Genomic DNA, 18,638 nt, shown 5'->3' with positions numbered 1-18,638 from the left:
AGTACCGTTATATAAGGCACTGGTGAGACCCCACCTGGAATACTGTGGGCAGTTCTGGTCTCCCATGTTTAAGAAGGATGAATTTAAACTGGAACAGGTTCAGAGACGGGCTACTAGGATGATCCAAGGAATGGAAAACCTGTCATATGAAAGGAGACTCAAAGACCTTGGCTTGTTTAGTCTAGCCAGAAGAAGGCTGAGCGGGGATGTGCTTGCTCTTTATAAATATATCAGAGGGATTAATATTAGGGAGGGAGAGGAATTATTTAAGCTTAGTACCAATGTAGATACAAGAACAAATGGGTATAAACTGGACACTAGAATGCTTCATATTATTATTACTTAGAAAATCAACCTAAAGTGTTGCTCTGTTTGGTGGTTGTTATGTTCTATTGAAATTAATGAGTATTACCATGGACTTCACTGGGAAGAGAGTTCGTCCAATACTGAGTGCTTTTAAAAACCTCAACCTTCCTCTTTAGTATTATGAAAGTGACTTGCAGCTGGCTGCCAAGTGATACTGCATAAGGTACATAGTCATCTAGTCCTTTGAAATTTTGGCTACATCTAAACTTGGAGCCAGAGGCGTGTGTGATTCTGATCTCATGACAACCATGCACTGACTCAGCTAGACCTAGCATGCTACAAATAGTAGTGTAGCCGTGGCAAAGAGCATGGATTAGCTGTCCTGCTTACGTAACCGTATGTAGAACCCTGCATGGATACAAAAATACGTGTCTGCATCCGATCTGCATCCACAAGAATCCACTTGTATCTGACTCACAATCTGCACTCTATCTTTTATCTGCATCCACACCACATCTGCAGTGCGTCTGTGTGCATGCGTGTGTACTGTATATAGGCTCTCAAAGGCAGGAAAGCAGCTCTCTGCAGCTCATAGCCTATGAGGCTGCTTCCCTGCCTTCAAGACCCTATTCACCCTCTCCCCCAACCCTTATATAGAAAAAGGAGAGGTGATAGATCAAGAAAGGCAACAAAATCCCCCATGCTCCTATCACCGCAGTTTAAGCAGACAAGCAATTTAGGAAAACTCTCCCAACTTCATTACTGTATCAAGTCAGTTGGAGAGGGAGGCAGCTGCTTCTGTAAAGAGAGTTAGTAGCCTATGTTTCCACAGTCATACTACTGTTTGTCATGCATTAGCTCTATAAGAACTAGCATGTCTATGCAAGCTGGAAATCACACTCCAAGTGTAGGTGTAGCCTGAGTGAGAATCTTATTGCAATTAAGGTCTGAGAGTCAAAACACTGCTCTCTGGAAATATAGTTGCTGTTCCATCATAATACATACATGTAGGAGCTAGAGCAGGGAGAGTAAATAATGCAGGTACTTAAAATGAACAAACTTAAAGGGGAGGTTAGACCTATATCATTTTCTCTGTGCTGCTGATATAGAAAACTATACGGAAAAGCTAACGTGCCCAGATTTCTTTTGCAACCCAAGAAAGGTCTCATGTCTGAAATGTCACTTATGATGATCTCGTTTTCCATTCCAGTTGGCAGTTCATTGACCACTGTGTGTTCTATCTGCCAAACATTTTGCCAGCTATTTGTAATTTTCAGCACATTTCGTTTATGTACAGTTGTTTACATAAGCCCAGTAGAAATCAAATGTCAGCTTCATTCTTTCTTGCAACCCTATTTTGTAATATAAAAAAGCAAACTTTACCAGGAAATAAGATTTTCAGAGTCTGTACCACTGTAATTAAGAACTTTTCTTCAAAGTAGCTTCATAATGTTTTCCCTCATAAATGCTTCCAATAGTTTTCTATTCTCAGGGGCTAAACTAACTTTAAAGTCACAATTTCTCCATTATGTCAGTTTTTGTAGAAATTGAGTGATGCAGTGTATTTACTTTTCAGTCTCTGTAAACTAATCATTTTTTTTTCATAGCTTCCCTTGCTACCTCATTATTCTATTCAGTATCCTATTACCTACACTATTAAGCTTGAATCTGTTCACCCTGTTCAGCCTCCTCAGATTTTAACCCATATATATTCATGTAAGTGTGCGTTGTATAGCATGATTGTGTGTCTGTGTCTCAGAATTGTGACCCAAATTATTGTACTTACCATCATTTCGATGCTAGTCTTGATATTGGATCAAATATGAAAGGTCCAGTTTTTTTCAAATTAACTATTAACCTCTCCCTTTCCCCACACTCTTTTTTCATTCTCTTTCATATTATATCTTCCCAGAACTCCTGCTACTGCATACACAATCACAGAATTTCAAATTATGCCCCTTTAAATTGGCATATGACTATCTTCTTAAGAGCATAGGTTCTGCATCTAGCCTCAGTACTTTAGTAACTTGATATTTTCTCTTTGGAACAATGAAATTTGTCGTCCACAATGTAGATGGCTTTATGGTTATGAATGAGTAAGCCAGATTCCTATGGAAAATTCTCTATCTAGTCATTTTAAAAAAAAAAGAATTAGTTTGGAGTTTTTTATATTTTCCACTTGGTCATCATTAAATTTTGTTTTCACTTTGCTTCCATAATCAAGTCCTTAATAAAGGTCTGAGTTACCAAAATTGTTACAATTTATATTTCTGGATATATGAACTAATATATAGTCAACATAGAATCAGTTTCTTTAATCTTATCATAAAAAAATTCTACTTATTAGCACAATATTTGCCAGACCACTGGCCCATTAAACTAAGCGTCCTATTTTCAGTGTTGGCCAATATCTGATGTCTAGATGGGAGTGAAAAAAAAATATCCTTGAAGCCTTTAGCCGATTGCCTGAAGATGTCCATGGAGAGTGTAAATGTGTGGGGGACAGAAACCTTGTTTTATTTCTAATTGGAAGCAGATGGTTTGGTTGCACTTAGTATGCATACCACACATGCTATTAATGATCTCAGATTTTTTTTTTGAAGATCTTCATTTTATCTTAAAACTTTGACTTTTGCAACAGTGAATTCCACAAAATGATTAAACATTGCATGTAGAAATTTCCTTTTCGTTTTTTATACATTTACGTGCCATTATTTTCACTGAATGAGCTTTTGTCTTTTTTTCAACTTCACCACTTACTAAAGTCATACATATTTCTAAAATATATGCCCGTACAGGATTACATAGGTACCATTAACTTTTACTGACCACCAGTCTTTACTGTTATCAGGAATTTGATGTTTCACTATACTTTTTATTGCAAACAACACAAACCCTCAGTTAATGTAAATACTGAAGGTGATAAATACCCACTGTAAATAGACATTTTTATGATCGTATTCTTTCATGAAATAATTAACAAAGCAAAAAAGCGTGTGCAAGCGCTAGGGAGGATTGAACTTTAAATGTTGTTTTTAAACTATTTTAGTTAATGATATTTCTAATTAATTGTTTCCTTGTTTCTTATTAAAGTTTGTCCCACATTTTATCACCACCACCACCCAAAATCCAAACCATTGGCTTTCTTATATAAAGAGCTATATATTCTCCTTCATCCTGTGAGGGGAAGCAAATGAATGATGAACTAAGTTGAAAGGAAAAAAGAATCATATTGAAGAGTTATATACCATGTATGCTATGTCTTCTCCAAACCCCATACAAGTTCTTCTTCAGTAGTAATTTGTGATGTAGATAGCAAAGGTACGGTGCTGGAGAGCAGATGCTCCAGTCAGCTTAATACCCTAGGAAAACAACCTAGAAGCTGCAAATGGACCATCTTTAACTTCCCACTGTCATTTTAAGGCAGAGAATTTTAATTTCAGTTCCATTGACTTTGCCAGGAATCATGCTCAGGAACATCAGTTGTTCTGCAGGTGCAGCAACAGGGGACCATATGACAATATGAGCTGGCTGTGCTGCCAGGGCGAGTTTCATTAACTCCTGTCTGGTTTGTGGTTGTGGATGAAGAGTTTAAAATCTCTGAGAAATAGAACTTTTGCCATGCAAAGGGCATTAGGAGCCTTACAAACTCTCCTACCCCAAGTTGTTCTTTTATCATAGTTGTGAAATGTGTTTATGTTGGTGAATGAATCAGGTAAATTTGAGATCAACTTCTGACCATACAGTTGGGCTAATATGACAGATTGAATTTCTAAGCTTGGACAACTAAACACAGATCTCTTCTGACTTGCAATCTGGAGGTGGATCTCTGAAGCACAGGCTGTTTTCCCAATAATGTTCACCCATGACTGGTATAGCTAGAATTCCTGTTCCTGAACCTATACTTCAAAATTCATATGCATTTTGATAGATGTGATCATGTCTGCATTAGTCAAGTTCAGATTTCTTCCTGAATCAGTTGCCAACCCGATGGTAGAGACTTCCTATGATTAGGCTACGATTTAGTCAAGGGTATTTTTAGTAAAAGTCACGGACAGGTCACAGGCAATAAACAAAAATTCATGGCCCGTGAGCTGTCCATGATTTATACTATAAATAGCCCTGACTAAATCTTGGGGGGAGAGAGGGGAGTCGCTGCTGGTGGATAGAGGAGCAGGGCCAGTGGCTGCTCCGGCCGCCCTGGGGAACACTGCCCAGAGCAGCCTGAGCAGTGGCTGACCCCAGAGCCAGCTGTTTGGGCGGACTGGGGACAGCCACACTGACCACTGCAGAAGTCAGAGGTCATGGAAAGTCCATGTTTTCTGCAACCTCCAAGACAGACACAGAGCCCTATCTATGATTGATCAGATGGAGCAGAATGGCTTCTCCCAGAGTCAGTGCCTGGTGCTTTCTGCAGCTTAGAAAATGGAAGAAGGTTTGTGTGTTGAAAAGATTCTATTAATGCTGTGAAATAATGATTATATTTTCCCAATTATGAAAAAAGCTGTATACATTTTTAAGCATTTTAAGTTTTGTAACTTATGTGTTTTGTTTTAGGTTTCCCAAGCTGGAGATTTGTTAATTGAAGTTTATGTGGAAAGAAAAGAGCCAGACTGTAGTATTATAATCAGGGTTAGTATGTAAAATTGTTATAACTTGTTGATAAACTTTTTTTATGGAGTGAAACGAATTTGTTTTCTTTGTATGTAGTTTTAGCGTGTCTCTTGTTACATTTGTGTTTATTAGTTCATGTCTTTTCCCATCTTTATTTAATTTTTCTTTTTACAGTCAAGCTATGGCTTAATTGAAATCTGTAAATAGTATTTCTCTTGTACTTTTAAGCAGAAGGCTATGGCATAATTTTAAAGCAGAGACCTCCACTTTCAGTTTTATGGCAGAGTACAGCAGTATTGATACTCACAGCAACACCGCTAACAATTGCCTAGTGATTTCTGCAGTTTATTTAGCAGCACAAGGTTATTTAGAAGGCCTTCCTCCTGATGTCTCTTTCTGCCCAAGGCTGTCTGCCTTGCTTAGGTGCAGAGAAGCCTAACCTCCCCACTCACTATAATTGAGATTTCCAGCCTCGGGTCTAACAGAGCTCCTGAAAAGTACTGGGCTCTAAGCAGTACTGCTCTAATGTTCAAATGTAAAGGAGAACATTAAATTTCTGCAATAATGAAGGATGGATATGATTAGAAAAGCAATTTTAGCAAGATACCTATTAACCTTGTTAGGGTTGTCTAGTTCCATTTTATTATCATTTTATGCTGCATGGGACATATCAGCCAAAAAAACCCTGGATGTTTTTGTTTTGTTTTTAAAGACCAAAAAATTCCAGTATCATTGACTGGGATGAGAGAGAGTCAGGGAGGGAGAACGGTACCAAAAAACAGTGTGTCTGTAGTAATTGTTACCTGTTAGATCATAGCATGCTCTTTCTTTCTGTTTCACATGGAACTGAGCTGTAGTGCTTTAATTTTGGGGAAGGAAGGGTAAAGATAAAGGAAAAGGTTTGAAGTTACAGTTTTTAGCTGGATAACTTCCAATCTGATGCAGCAAAATTGATGAAAATGTACTGGCCAGCAATTTGAGAAATAATTACTGGATTCACAAACTTGGTATTTCTATGATTCTACTTAAAAAGAAAAAGTTGGACTGTTTTTCCATCACAAAAGTATAAAATGTCTGCACAAGTCAGAAGCAATTAGTACTTCAGAAACTATGTATTAAATTTTGAACTGCTACAATCTGTATCACAGGTATCGCCTTTGACAGAGGCAGAAGAATTAACTAATGATGTATTAGGAATAAAAAACATCATTCCCAACAAGGATGAGATCTGGGCTGCTTTTGAAGTGATTGAAAATGGAGAGCTAGGTTAGTGACTTTTTTTCAACAATATTTGTGTTTTCTTACCACATTATTATTGGTTTATTTTGGAAAGTTAACCAAATCAAAACTCCCTAGCTCTTCTTCGAGTGATGGCCCTACATGTATTCCGTACATGGATGTGGATGTGTGCCAGGCATCTAAGTCTGGAAGTTTTTCCTTAGCAGTGTCCCCTTGTGCTCAGAGATGAGGGTATAATATTTCAGGTGGGTCAATGCGTCTCTGGTTCCCTGTTACTGCCTGTAACAGCATCCCTTCCCCTGCTGGCAGTGAGAGAGTCATCCAGAGACCTTTAGGTGAAGTGCCCACCTGGTGCTTTTATTTACAGGCTGTATTCCCATCACCTTTCCACCATACAAGTAGTCCCCTTCTTGCAGTCCACCAGCAGGAGAGGGGGGCAAGCTATCTGTTTTTCCTCTACTGCACCTTTCCTCTTTCCAGCTCCCACCCTGACTTCCTTCCCTTTGGGGCTCTTATCCAGCCCCAGCCTGTTGAGGCAGCAGCTTCTCAAGCTTCCTTGATCAGGGACAGGTGGTCTACCCAGCTCCAATTCACCTCCCTTAATTGGAGCTGGAGTGACAGAGGGTTGGCTAAGCAATTTTCTGCTTAGCACCCTGTCACACTGCCGTATGGCCTTAGTCAGAACCCTTGTTCCCTTGCACTCTTAGCTTTTGCTATGACAGCGACTTCTATCCATTTGTATATAGTTATAGGTGTAGATAGTAGTTCCTTTTGCACATCACTGAAACTATTTGTAACCATTGCTGATTGATCCAAGGGCCAAGCCTTCTGCTGCGAGTGAATCTCCAGATGGGTCTCCAAGTGCATCCACAAATGCTAAACACAATCTAATGTGCCACCACCTGATGAAGTCACAGTGCACTCTATATAAGCACAAGCAGCCACATCAGCCTGCCTTGCAGATGTCCCATGGCAAGACATCTGTTGTGTACCCTGGGACTCATCTCCACACTCACGTCGACCAAACAATAGCTGCAGATTCCACTGTAGGCCATGCGGTACTACAGATTGCACTTCCTCTCACATCCACCTCCATGCTGATCGCTGCTTGCTACTCACCCACATATAGAACACATATAGGAACTATCGCTCGAAGGAGAAGAGGAGGTTTACTTACCTGTAACTGGAGGTTCTACGAGATGTCTGGTCCCTATTTGTATTCCAATACCCACCCTCCATCCCCTCTGCTGTGGACTGGTCGACTCAGCGGTAAGAAGGACACTGGAGAGGCGTTAACCCGCACAACCTATTATGTGCCCTTGGCTGCGAGCACAAGAGGAAGCACGATGCACATGTGGGTCAATAGATACTGTTAAGGAAAACTTCTGGACTCAGGAGCATGGCACGTGTGTGCACCCATGTATGGAATACAAATAGGGACGACACATCTCTAAGAATCTCCAGTTCCAGGTAAGTAAACTTCATCTTACTTGTAGCGGAAACCTAAAACTAAAAGTCAAAACAGAAAGCCTGTTAATATAACAAAGGCCCATTCCACCTCTTTGGGCATCAGAATTTCAAAGTGATCCTTTCCTCCAATTTAGTTCAGTAAAAACTGATTTAATAAGTTGGCTTGAAGGCTCATAAATATGTGTAGAAAAATGTTGTTGGTTCTTGGTAAACTTATGGCCCATACTTCCAGGAAAAAAAAAACAATGGAAGATCAGCATTTGGTTCTAAGTAATACTGACTGTAGGGGAGAAGGTGCTTGAAGAAAGTATGCAGTTCTTTAGAGAGAATGCACTCTTGTTAATTTCTTTCAGTCAATTTACTTTTAAAAAGCTAGAAAAAAACACAATCAGAAGTGTTTTACATTTTACATTTATCGCACTGGGCTGTAAGATACATAATGAGGTCTTGGAACACTGCTGTAAATATCACTGTAAAGCTGTCAACGCCAAAGGCCAAAAGGTCGCAATATAGTTCGTAAGTTTTAAGGAGAAATTAAAAAAAGTGTTATAAGTACTAAATATCTTCTACTAATCCAACACTTGGAGTGCAATTTTAATGCTGGAACTCATGGTTAAAGTGACAGAGGTTATTAAAATGAAAGTACATTCTATTATAAATTTAAACATAGTAAGAGAAGGACGGCAGCTATGCCATCATTGACATATTATTACTAATATTTTGTATCTTGTCACCCACTCACTAACCACAGGGTCCATTTTGACATTTTGAAAGATATACACAGTCTTAGGAAAAAAGCATGTATAGTGTGTACAAAGTAGGGTTTATTGAGATTTTACATTTCTGTGTGTGTGTGTGTGTGTGGTATAGAATAACGTGGTACATGTATAGTTTGGTGGTGGTTTTTGCAAAGTGCGAAGTCATTTATTTCTTTAACATGGGTCATTCTTTATTAAATTTAAAAACAATAAATTAAATGGGAGGAAAGTTATGAAAAGTCAGGTTGTCAAATTCCCTGGATTGCCATGGATAATCCCAAAACACATGATCTGGAATATAATTTTGAAAATCCCTTAAAGCAGGGGTTTTCAATCAGGGGTCTGATGTCCCTGGGTGGGGAGGGGGCGATCAGGTTTCAGGGGGGCCGCCAAGCAGGGCCAGCATTAGACTCACTGGGACTCAGGACAGGAAACTCTGCCACATGAGGTAGACGCCCAGGCCCTGAGCCCCTCCACCCAAACTTGAAGCCAAAGGCTGAGCAATGTAGCTTTGCAGGGGCCCCTGTGGCAGGAGGCCCTGCTTACTACCACCTAATGCCGGCCATGTCTTTTATGTGCAGAAAACCTGTTGTTATGACACAGGTGGGCCGTAGAGTTTTTAAAGCATGTGGCAGGGGAAAGTGGGCTCAGAAAGAAAAAGGTTGAGAATCCCTGTCTTAAAGAATTACCGGAATTGCTGCCATACTTAGTGCTGGCCTAGCAGTATCAGCAGACATGATGGGATTGAATCACCACCTTTCAATTAAATTAAGTGCCCAAACTCTCCTCAACATTTTAGAATGCATGAGCATTGTTTGGCTCCAAAGAGGTTGTAATGGCGTCAAAGACTCCTACCTGTAATGCAGCCAGAGGGATCACAAAACTTTGGCATTTAATTGACTTACTTATTTTGACTTACTGCAATGACAAATGATGAATACAAACAGATCTTTTATTATTTAGATAGTACCTGAAATGTACTCATTTGCTGAAGTATTGAAATGAAGTACAAATTTGGCAAATGAGGATTTAAGGGGATATGAAAGGAGGGGGCGGGGGCAGTGGAAAGAGATAAAAGCAAAGGCGCAGGTAAGCTAGGTTGTGAAGTATTTTGGATGCAATGACAAGTACAGCGTTGGCCTCAAAGGCTGACTGAACTAGTGATGTTGGAGGTGGTGTAAAACCAAGTTTAGGGGGAGACCCTACAAGCCTTGTGTATGATAAGGGTCTGGGGGAAGCCAATAAAAGCCAGACATTTGCAAAGTTCAGGGAGTTAATAAATAGGAGGCAAACTAACTAAACACAGGAGACCTGATTCAATGTCTCGGTTAAGTCAACAGAAGTCTGTATGTTTCTATTGTTTGAAAGTCTGCCTGAGGGACCTACTGACACAAGCAGCCTATAATCCCTACTCCTCAGAGTTGAGGGGAGGAACCTGTGCAACACAGGAAGCGGGTAAATTGTTGGAGGTGGGAGATGAGATTAGTAAACCCGGGAGAGGCACTTTTCAGCAGAGATTCTGTGGAGTCCTGGCTAAACTTAAAAAAAGACGGTTACTCACCTTTGTAACTGTTGTTCTTCGAGATGTGTTGCTCACATCCATTCCAGGTAGGTGTGCGCGCCGCGCGTGCAAGTTCGTCGGAAACTTTTTTACCCTAGCAACTCCAGTGGGCCGGCAGGTCGCCCCCTAGAGTGGCGCCGCCATGGCGCTCTATATATACCCCTGCCGGCCCGCCCGCTCCTCAGTTCCTTCTTGCCGGCTACTCCGACAGTGGGGAAGGAGGGCGGGTGTGGAATGGATGTGAGCAACACATCTCGAAGAACAACAGTTACAAAGGTGAGTAACCGTCTTTTCTTCTTCGAGTGATTGCTCACATCCATTCCAGGTAGGTGACTCCCAAGCCATACCTAGGCGGTGGGGTCGGAGTGAGAAGTCGTGGCACGGAGCACTGCAGTTCCGAAGGCCGCATCCTCCCTCGACTGCTGGACCAGGGCGTAGTGGGAAGCAAAGGTGTGGACCGATGACCAGGTCGCTGCCCGACAGATTTCCTGGATGGGCACACGGGCGAGGAAAGCCAGCGACGACGCCTGCGCCCTGGTAGAATGCGCAGTCACACGGCCCGTAGGGACATGGGCCAAGTCATAACAAGTCCTGATACAGGACGTAACCCAAGAGGATACCCTCTGGGAGGAGATAGGAAGACCTTTCATACGATCTGCTACCGCCACGAAAAGTTGGGGGGATTTCCGGAAGGGCTTAGTCCTCTCTATGTAGAACGCGAGAGCCCTACGGACATCCAACGAGTGGAGCTGCTGCTCCCTGCCTGAGGAGTGAGGTTTTGGGAAAAAAACCGGAAGGAAAATCTCTTGGTTGACATGAAAGGCTGAGACCACCTTGGGCAGAAAAGCAGGGTGTGGCCTCAGCTGCACCTTGTCCTTGTGGAAGACCGTATATGGGGGGTCTACCACAAGAGCTCGGAGCTCCGACACCCGTCGAGCTGAGGTGATAGCCACTAGAAAGGCCGTTTTCCAAGAGAGGTAGAGCAGGGAGCAAGTAGCTAACGGCTCAAAGGGGGGTCCCATGAGCCGGGACAACACCAGGTTAAGATCCCAGGTTGGAGCAGGGGGACGGACGTTAGGGAATAAACGTTCCAGCCCTTTAAGGAATCTCGACACCGTCGGGTGAGAAAAAACGGAGCGACCGTCCGCACCCGGGTGAAAGGTGGAGATAGCTGCTAGGTGGACTCGCAACGACGATAAGGCCAGACCTTGCCCTTTGAGGGACAAAACGTAGTCTAAGATTTCGGAAACCGAAACTTCCATAGGGCGGAGATTTCTCTCTACGCACCAACAGGAGAAGCGCTTCCATTTCGCTGAATATGTGGCTCTTGTGGACGGTTTCCTGCTGCTCAAGAGCACCTCTCTCACAGGCGTAGAGCAGCGCAGCTCGGAACCAGTCAGCCACGCAGGAGCCACGCCGCTAGGTGCAGCGACTGCAGGTCTGGGTGACAGAGGGTCCCGTGGTCCTGGGTAATCAGGTCCGGATGAAGGGGCAGGGGAACTGGGTCGGCTATGGCCAAGTCCAGCAGCATGGTGTACCAGTGCTGCCTGGGCCACGCCGGGGCCACCATGATCACGAGAGCCCTGTCCCTGCGCACCTTCAGGAGGACCTTGTGGACCAGAGGGAACGGGGGAAATGCATAGTACAGGTGGGTCGACCACTGGATGAGGAAGGCATCCGCTATCGACCCCGGCTCCCTGCCCTGAAAGGAGCAGAACGCTTGGCACTTCCTGTTCCCCTTGGACGCGAAGAGGTCCACCCGGGGATAACCCCACCTCCGGAAAATGGAGAGAGCGACGTCCGGGCAAAGGGACCACTCGTGTGACAGGAAGGATCTGCTCAATCGATCTGCCAGAGTGTTCCGTACTCCAGGGAGGAAGGAAGCCCTGAGGTGAATGGAGTGGGCTACGCAAAAGTCCCAGAGACGTATCGCCTCGTGGCACAGGGAGGAGGACCTGGTGCCGCCCTGCTTGTTGATATAGTACATGGTCGTCGTGTTGTCCGTGAACACGGCGACACAACGACCCTGAAGCTGATGACAAAACGCTTGACAAGCAAGGCGGACCGCTCTCAACTCCCGTATGTTGATGTGGAGCCCCACCTCCTCCTGGGACCACAGGCCCTGTGTCCGCAGGGTCCCTAGGTGGGCCCCCCAGCCTAGATCTGAGGCATCCGTTGTCAGGGATACCGATGGCTGAGAGGGGTGAAAGGGAAGACCCGCACATAATACGGACTGGTCTAACCACCAGCCGAGAGAATCTAAGACCTTCTGGGGGATTGTGACTAACATGTCTAAAGGTTGCCTTGCCGGCCTGTAATGACTGATAAGCCACAGCTGGAGAGGCCTCATGTGGAGCCGAGCGTAGCCGGTCACAAAAGTGCACGCCGCCATGTGGCCTAACAGGGTTAGACATGTCCTCACTGACGTCAATGGGGCTGACCGCAAACGTTGAACGATCGCCGCCATGGTCTGGAACCGTTGCAGAGGCAGCGAGGCCCTGCCCACAGTGGCATCCAAGACGGCCCCGATAAATTCCACCTTCTGCGTGGGCCTCAGAGTGGACTTGTCTGTGTTTATCAAGAGGCCCAGTCTTGCAAATATGGCGGTGATCATGCGGACATGGCTGTTGACCTGCTGTTCCGACGTGCCCCGAATCAACCAGTCGTCCAGATAAGGGAACACGTGGACACGGTTGCGCCGAAGATGCGCCACGACAACTGCCATGCATTTTGTAAACACCCTCGGGGCCGTGGACAGGCCGAATGGGAGGACTGCAAACTGATAATGAAGAGCCCCCACAACGAAGCGGAGAAAGCGTCTGTGGCGCGGCCAAATGGCAATGTGGAAATACGCGTCCTGCATGTCGAGGGCGGCGTACCAGTCTCCCGGATCCAGGGATGGAATAATGGTCCCCAGGGATACCATGCGGAACTTCAACTTCACGAGGTATTTGTTGAGTTCTCGCAGGTCGAGGATAGGCCTGAGGCCCCCCTTGGCCTTGGGGATCAGAAAGTAGCGGGAATAAAACCCTTTGCCTTTCTCGTTTTCCGGAACCGCCTCTATAGCTCCTTTGCTGAGGAGCGTCTGCACCTCCTGCCGAAGGAATTGCTCGTGAGAGGGGTCCCTGAAGAGGGACGAGGAAGGAGGGCGGGAAGGAGGAAACGAAACAAACTGCAGGCGGTATCCCGTCTGCACCATGCTTAAGACCCAGCGGTCTGATGTTATTTGGGACCACGCCGGGAGGAAAAACGAAAGGCGGTTTGAAAACGGGGGGAAAAGATCCATAGGGGAAACTGTTACCGCGCCCTCGGGCGCACCTTCAAAATGAAGGCTTAGGACCAGGCGGGGGTTTTGAGGAGCCTTGGTTCTGCCCCCCTTGGTTCCCAGACTGCCTGCGCCTGCCGTTCCTGCCGCGGCGCCTGTAAAGGTCCTGCCGCTGGCGGAACTGGGAAAACGGCCTACGTTGTTGCTGTTGTTGCGACCTAAAGGGTCTACGCTGCGTCACGGGGGTGTGCATCCCGAGGGACCGCATGATGACCCTGTTGTCTTTTAGACTCTTGAGTCTGGGGTCTGTCTTATCGGAAAACAGGCCCTGGCCTTCGAAAGGAAGGTCCTGTATAGTGTGCTGGAGCTCCGGCGGAAGGCCGGAAACCTGCAGCCAGGAGATGCGACGCATCGTAACTCCTGACGCGAGGGTGCGGGCAGCCGAGTCCGCAGCGTCCAAGGAGGCTTGTAAGGCCGTGCGTGCGACCTTCTTGCCTTCGTCCAAGATGGCCGTAAACTCTTGGCGAGCATCCTGTGGCAGCAGCTCCTTAAATTTGTCCACTGCCACCCAGGAGTTAAAGGCGTATCTGCTCAGCAGGGCCTGCTGGTTAGAGACCCTGAGCTGCAGCGCCCCAGCCGAATACACCTTACGGCCAAGGAGGTCCATCCGCCTGGCCTCTCTGGACTTGGGGGCCGGAGCCTTCTGGCCGTGACGCTCCCTATCGTTCACCGATTGCACTACCAGTGAACCGGGAGTCGGGTGAACATGTAGATATTCATAGCCCCTAGAAGGGGCCATGTACTTTTTCTCGACTCCTTTCGCTGTCGGAGGGATGGAGGCCGGGGACTGCCAGATAGTATTGGCGTTGGCCTGGATGGTCCGTATGAAGGGCAGGGCGACCCTGGTGGGAGCATCAGAAGAGAGGATGGTGACAATTGGGTCCTCTATCTCCGAGACCTCCTCTGCCTGCAGACTCAGGTTTTGAGCCAATCGCCTGAGGAGGTCCTGGTGCGCCCTGAGATCCAGCGGGGGGGGACTGTTGGAGGAGGTACCCGCCACCGCCTCATCCGGGGAGGAGGATGATGAGACCCCAGGCACGATAGTGTCCAACTGAGGGTCTTCCTCAGCCCTCGCCTCTGCCTCCGGAGCCACAGCGGAGTCCTGCTGTTTGGACCCTTCCTCCCCTTCCGGGGAGGGAGGGGGGCGAGACAAGGAGGCTTCAGGGGCCCTACGCTCCGCAGTCGCCGGTCTAGCAGGGAGCTGCTGGGGGCCCTGGGCCTGATGGTATGCCCAGGGTGTCCAGAATCCCCACTGTTGTGGGCCTTGGTCTTGCAGCGGCGGATCCCCGAACAGCGCCGCCTGCCGGTCGGTGCCCAGCGCATACCCACTGTCCGTCTGGGAAGATACGGACGGCTGTCTCGAGGGCCACGGCGGGGCCGACCCCGGATGGTAAGAGTCTGCGCGTGCCGGCACGGAGGATCGTCTCGGTGCCGGGGACCGGTGCCGGGAGTCATATCGGTGCCGGGACCGGGATCGGGACCGGGATCTATCACGGTGCCGGGATCCTGATCGGTACTGGGTGCCGCTTCGGTACCGGGACCTGCCACCAGCTCGGTGCCGGGAGGTCGACCGGGACCTACCACCAGCTCGGCGCCGGGAGGTCGACCGAGACCGGGACCTGCCACCAGCTCGGCGCCGGGAGGTCGACCGGTGCGGCGAGTAGCGTCGGGACCTGCTCCTGGAGTCGCGGTGCCGGTGTCGCCGACTGGAGCCTGACCGCGACCGTCTCGATGCTGACCGTTGCCGCGAGTGCGACCGGTACCGCTGAGGGGAGCGATGCCGGGACTGCGAGCGGCGTCGGGATCTGGAGCGCCCAAGACGTCGGGACCTGGATGGCGAACGACTGTCTCTGGGCGGCGCCGACAGCATGGGCTTGCCTCTGGACACAACCCGCACCGGAGGTACCGGGGGTGGCAGCCGAGTGGGCTCAGTCAGGGCAATAAGGTCCCGAGCCGAGGCGAAGGTCTCCGGTGTGGATGGGACCACTATCTCAACCCCAGATCTCATGGGGGAGCTCGGCGGCACCGGACTCAACGGACCCGCCAGGCCCGGAGTCAACGGTGCTGACGGTGCCGGCGGCGCCGCGGCCGATGTCGAGGCCGGGCGCTCAAGCCGGGTCTGCCTGGCCGGAGTATCAGACTTCGACGGCCTTGGCTCTGATTCCGGTGCCGGAGAAGGTCAGTGCCGGGGAGTCTTCTCGGTGCCGGAGCGATCCGGTGCCGGTGCCGATACCACGGCCTGCGAAGCCGACGGGTCAAGTGCCGCCTCCATTAGGAGAGTTCGGAGCCTCTGATCCCTCTCCTTTTTTGTCCTCGGCTTAAAAGCCTTACAGATGCGGCACTTGTCAGATCTGTGCGATTCCCCGAGGCACTTCAGGCACGCTTCGTGGGGATCGCTGGTAGGCATGGGCTTCTTGCAGGCCGCACACTGCTTGAAGCCCGGCAAAACAGGCATGAGCCTGGCGCCGGGTGCCGGGAAGGGCTAAGCCCCCGGCAAAGAACTACTTAACAACTATTTAACTAAACTATCTACTTAACAAACTAATTAACAACTATATGGAACTAGAGATAAACGATAGACAAGCGATAGAGAACTAGGAGAGCTAGGGACGTGGAGGACAGCTAAGCCGCGCTCCACAGTTCCAACGACCGACACGGCGGTAAGAAGGAACTGAGGAGCGGGCGGGCCGGCAGGGGTATATATAGAGCGCCATGGCGGCGCCACTCTAGGGGGCGACCTGCCGGCCCACTGGAGTTGCTAGGGTAAAAAAGTTTCCGACGAACGTGCACGCGCGGCGCGCACACCTACCTGGAATGGATGTGAGCAATCACTCGAAGAAGAACAGCTCTTCCCAAGGTTGAAACTAAAGAGAAGGACTAATGGAGAAAAGTTACCATGCAAGAAATACTGCCCCTTATATAGTAAATATAAAAATAGCTAATCTTTAAATAACAGAAGAGAGGAGGAAAGGGAAAGGAGATCAGAAGCGAAGTATCACATTTCTTTTGGCTTTAATATAATTTCAGATTAAAGAAAATTAAAATGCCCAGAAATTTAATTTCAGACTTCCATTGAGACTTGAAAATAAAGGCAACTTTATATTAGTTTATGTGCTACAGAGTACTGCAGCCTACAGAAGAGGCAAAATTGATATATTGGCCATTCAAACTAATATAACATTGTATGGCAGGTACAGACATAAACATCTAACCAAACTAAACATAAGAACATTTATTGAAAAAATAACAGTGGGTGTAGAGATGTGCTGCAAATCAAGATTGGATGCCTTTCTCATGGATACACTTTAGCTAAACATGGGTTATTTGGCTCAGTACAATGGTAACTGAGTGAAATGTAAAGGCCTATAAAATACAGGAGGTCATATCTAATAGTCCCTTCTGGCTTTAAACTCATTAAAGCTAGTCTGCCACAAATTTAACTATGGCCTAATCCTGATATAGGAGTAGGTGGATACTCAATGCCTCTCAGGATTAATCCTTGTTTTAGAAGTTCACATCACAGCTCCAGATAAGGCCTGACTCAACTTCCATTAAAATTAATGGAAAGACTCCCATTGACTCCCATAATGACCTCAAAGGCTCAGATCTCATTATCTTCACTTCTCTAATTCTTTGCCTGAAATATATATAAAAATTAATTGGGCTCATATATATAATATTACAGCTTAGCCATGCTATACTCCTGGACCCAAACTGGGGAGATAAGAGCCAACAAAATATATTTTGTCTCCTCCAAGTTGCCTTTGTTAATGTTATTATTTAATACATTTGTTTGTCATGCTGTGGACCATGCAGTTCCTGTCCCAAGTAACTTAAGTCTAAAAGACACAAATAAGAGAAGAGACTGGGAGAATCAGATAAGATTTGCTTGTTTTGCTTCAGATCATGCTGATGATCACAACTTCTTTCAGACACATCAGTACAGAAGATAAAGTATTTTTAGCATGTATCATTGTACTTGTCTATTGGCACCTGTCCAGGGAATCGGGAGATTCCGTTCATTAGAGTCTACCCTGCAGTCTCTGGGAGCTGCACTTTTTTGTGTATTGTCAAACAATTTCTTGGGCACTATGCTGAAAATGAACCCCCAGAAGTCAAGAAAATTAACTTATTGTATTATCTGAAATGTAATTTCCTTCTCATTATTGCTATTTCAGACCAAAATAACTTGTTTTGGATATTTACTAGCAAATGCATAATGACCTTAGTAACAGGGTAATTGGAAGTGTATGTTGACCATTTGATGTTAGAAATACTGAAATTACAATATTAAAAATCAGCTAAATTATTTACATATAGAACAGTTGAAATAATTGGTAAAATTATCTGGCCTTTTGCAGAGAACTCATAGTACTATATTATCAAATAGGATCAATGTCATTGTTAGTAATATTTGTGAGATGACTAGCTTGTAAAGGATGTATGTTGCCAGCAAAATAGCTAATGCATTTTAGCATGATGATTTATGTACCATATAATTCATTATGACAGGTGGTCTTAAATATAGCTATAAATAAAAGAGTAGGTGTTTACATTGGGAGTATTTATAGTCTAGGAAAATGTGTTGATATGCCAGATTCATCTTGCCTTTTTTTTGTTTTTTTTTGTTTTGCTTTAGGGTGGATTTTGACTCTTTTATACAAAGGAAATGAGTTGGTTTAATGTTATTACATTTAAAGGGCCACCCCACTTCTAAATCTCTTCCTTTTAAGCGAAGAAAGTAGGATTACTTCAATAAAAGTTTTTGTACAGGCAGTTTTAAAGGGATTATTGAATTACTGACCACAGAAGACTATTGCTAATCTGCCCCATAATCATTGCTTCTGAACAATTACATAAAAGCTTAATAACTGGGTTAATATGCCTATAAGTAAGTCATTTCTTATTCAAAGCTAAATTATGCCTCCCACTGCACTGTGCTAGTGATTAAAGGAGATGCCATCATACTCATCTTCACTGAGAAGTCTGAAGGAATGTCTAACATAGTGAATGCTTATGGGAAGAGGGTAGGTTTAGAAGATAAAATAAAAAAAGAGCAAGTTAAAAATCACTTAGAAAAGTTAGATGCCTGCAAGTCACCAGGGCCTGATGAAATGCATCCTAGAATACTCAAGGAGTTAATAGAGGAGGTATCTGAGCCTCTAGCTATTATCTTTGGAAAGTCATGGGAGATGAGAGAGATTCCAGAAGACTGGAAAAGGGCAAATATAGTGCCCATCTATAAAAAGGGAAATAACAACAACCCAGGAAACTACAGACCAGTTAGTTTAACTTCTGTGCCAGGGAAGATAATGGAGCAAGTAATTAAAGAAATCATCTGCAAACATTTGGAAGATGGTAAGGT

General features: G+C 45.8%; 1 protein-coding gene across 2 annotated transcripts in view; it reads left to right on the top strand.

Moving 5' to 3' along the window:
• ARAP2 (ArfGAP with RhoGAP domain, ankyrin repeat and PH domain 2) overlaps nucleotides 1-18,638 on the top strand; it is a 210,458-nt gene that overhangs the window by 155,014 nt on the left and 36,806 nt on the right. For both annotated transcript variants that reach the window (XM_030564509.1, XM_030564510.1), the window contains 2 exons: nucleotides 4,864-4,938; nucleotides 6,069-6,186. In XM_030564509.1, the coding sequence (XP_030420369.1) occupies nucleotides 4,864-4,938; nucleotides 6,069-6,186 (193 nt within the window). The remainder of the gene's footprint in view (nucleotides 1-4,863; nucleotides 4,939-6,068; nucleotides 6,187-18,638) is intronic.

The sequence above is a fragment of the Gopherus evgoodei genome, chromosome 5 (genome assembly GCF_007399415.2).
Source record: "Gopherus evgoodei ecotype Sinaloan lineage chromosome 5, rGopEvg1_v1.p, whole genome shotgun sequence".
Lineage (NCBI taxonomy): Eukaryota > Metazoa > Chordata > Testudines > Testudinidae > Gopherus > Gopherus evgoodei.
Note: the sequence above shows the minus strand (reverse complement) of the source record. Positions and strands in the feature narration are given on the sequence as shown.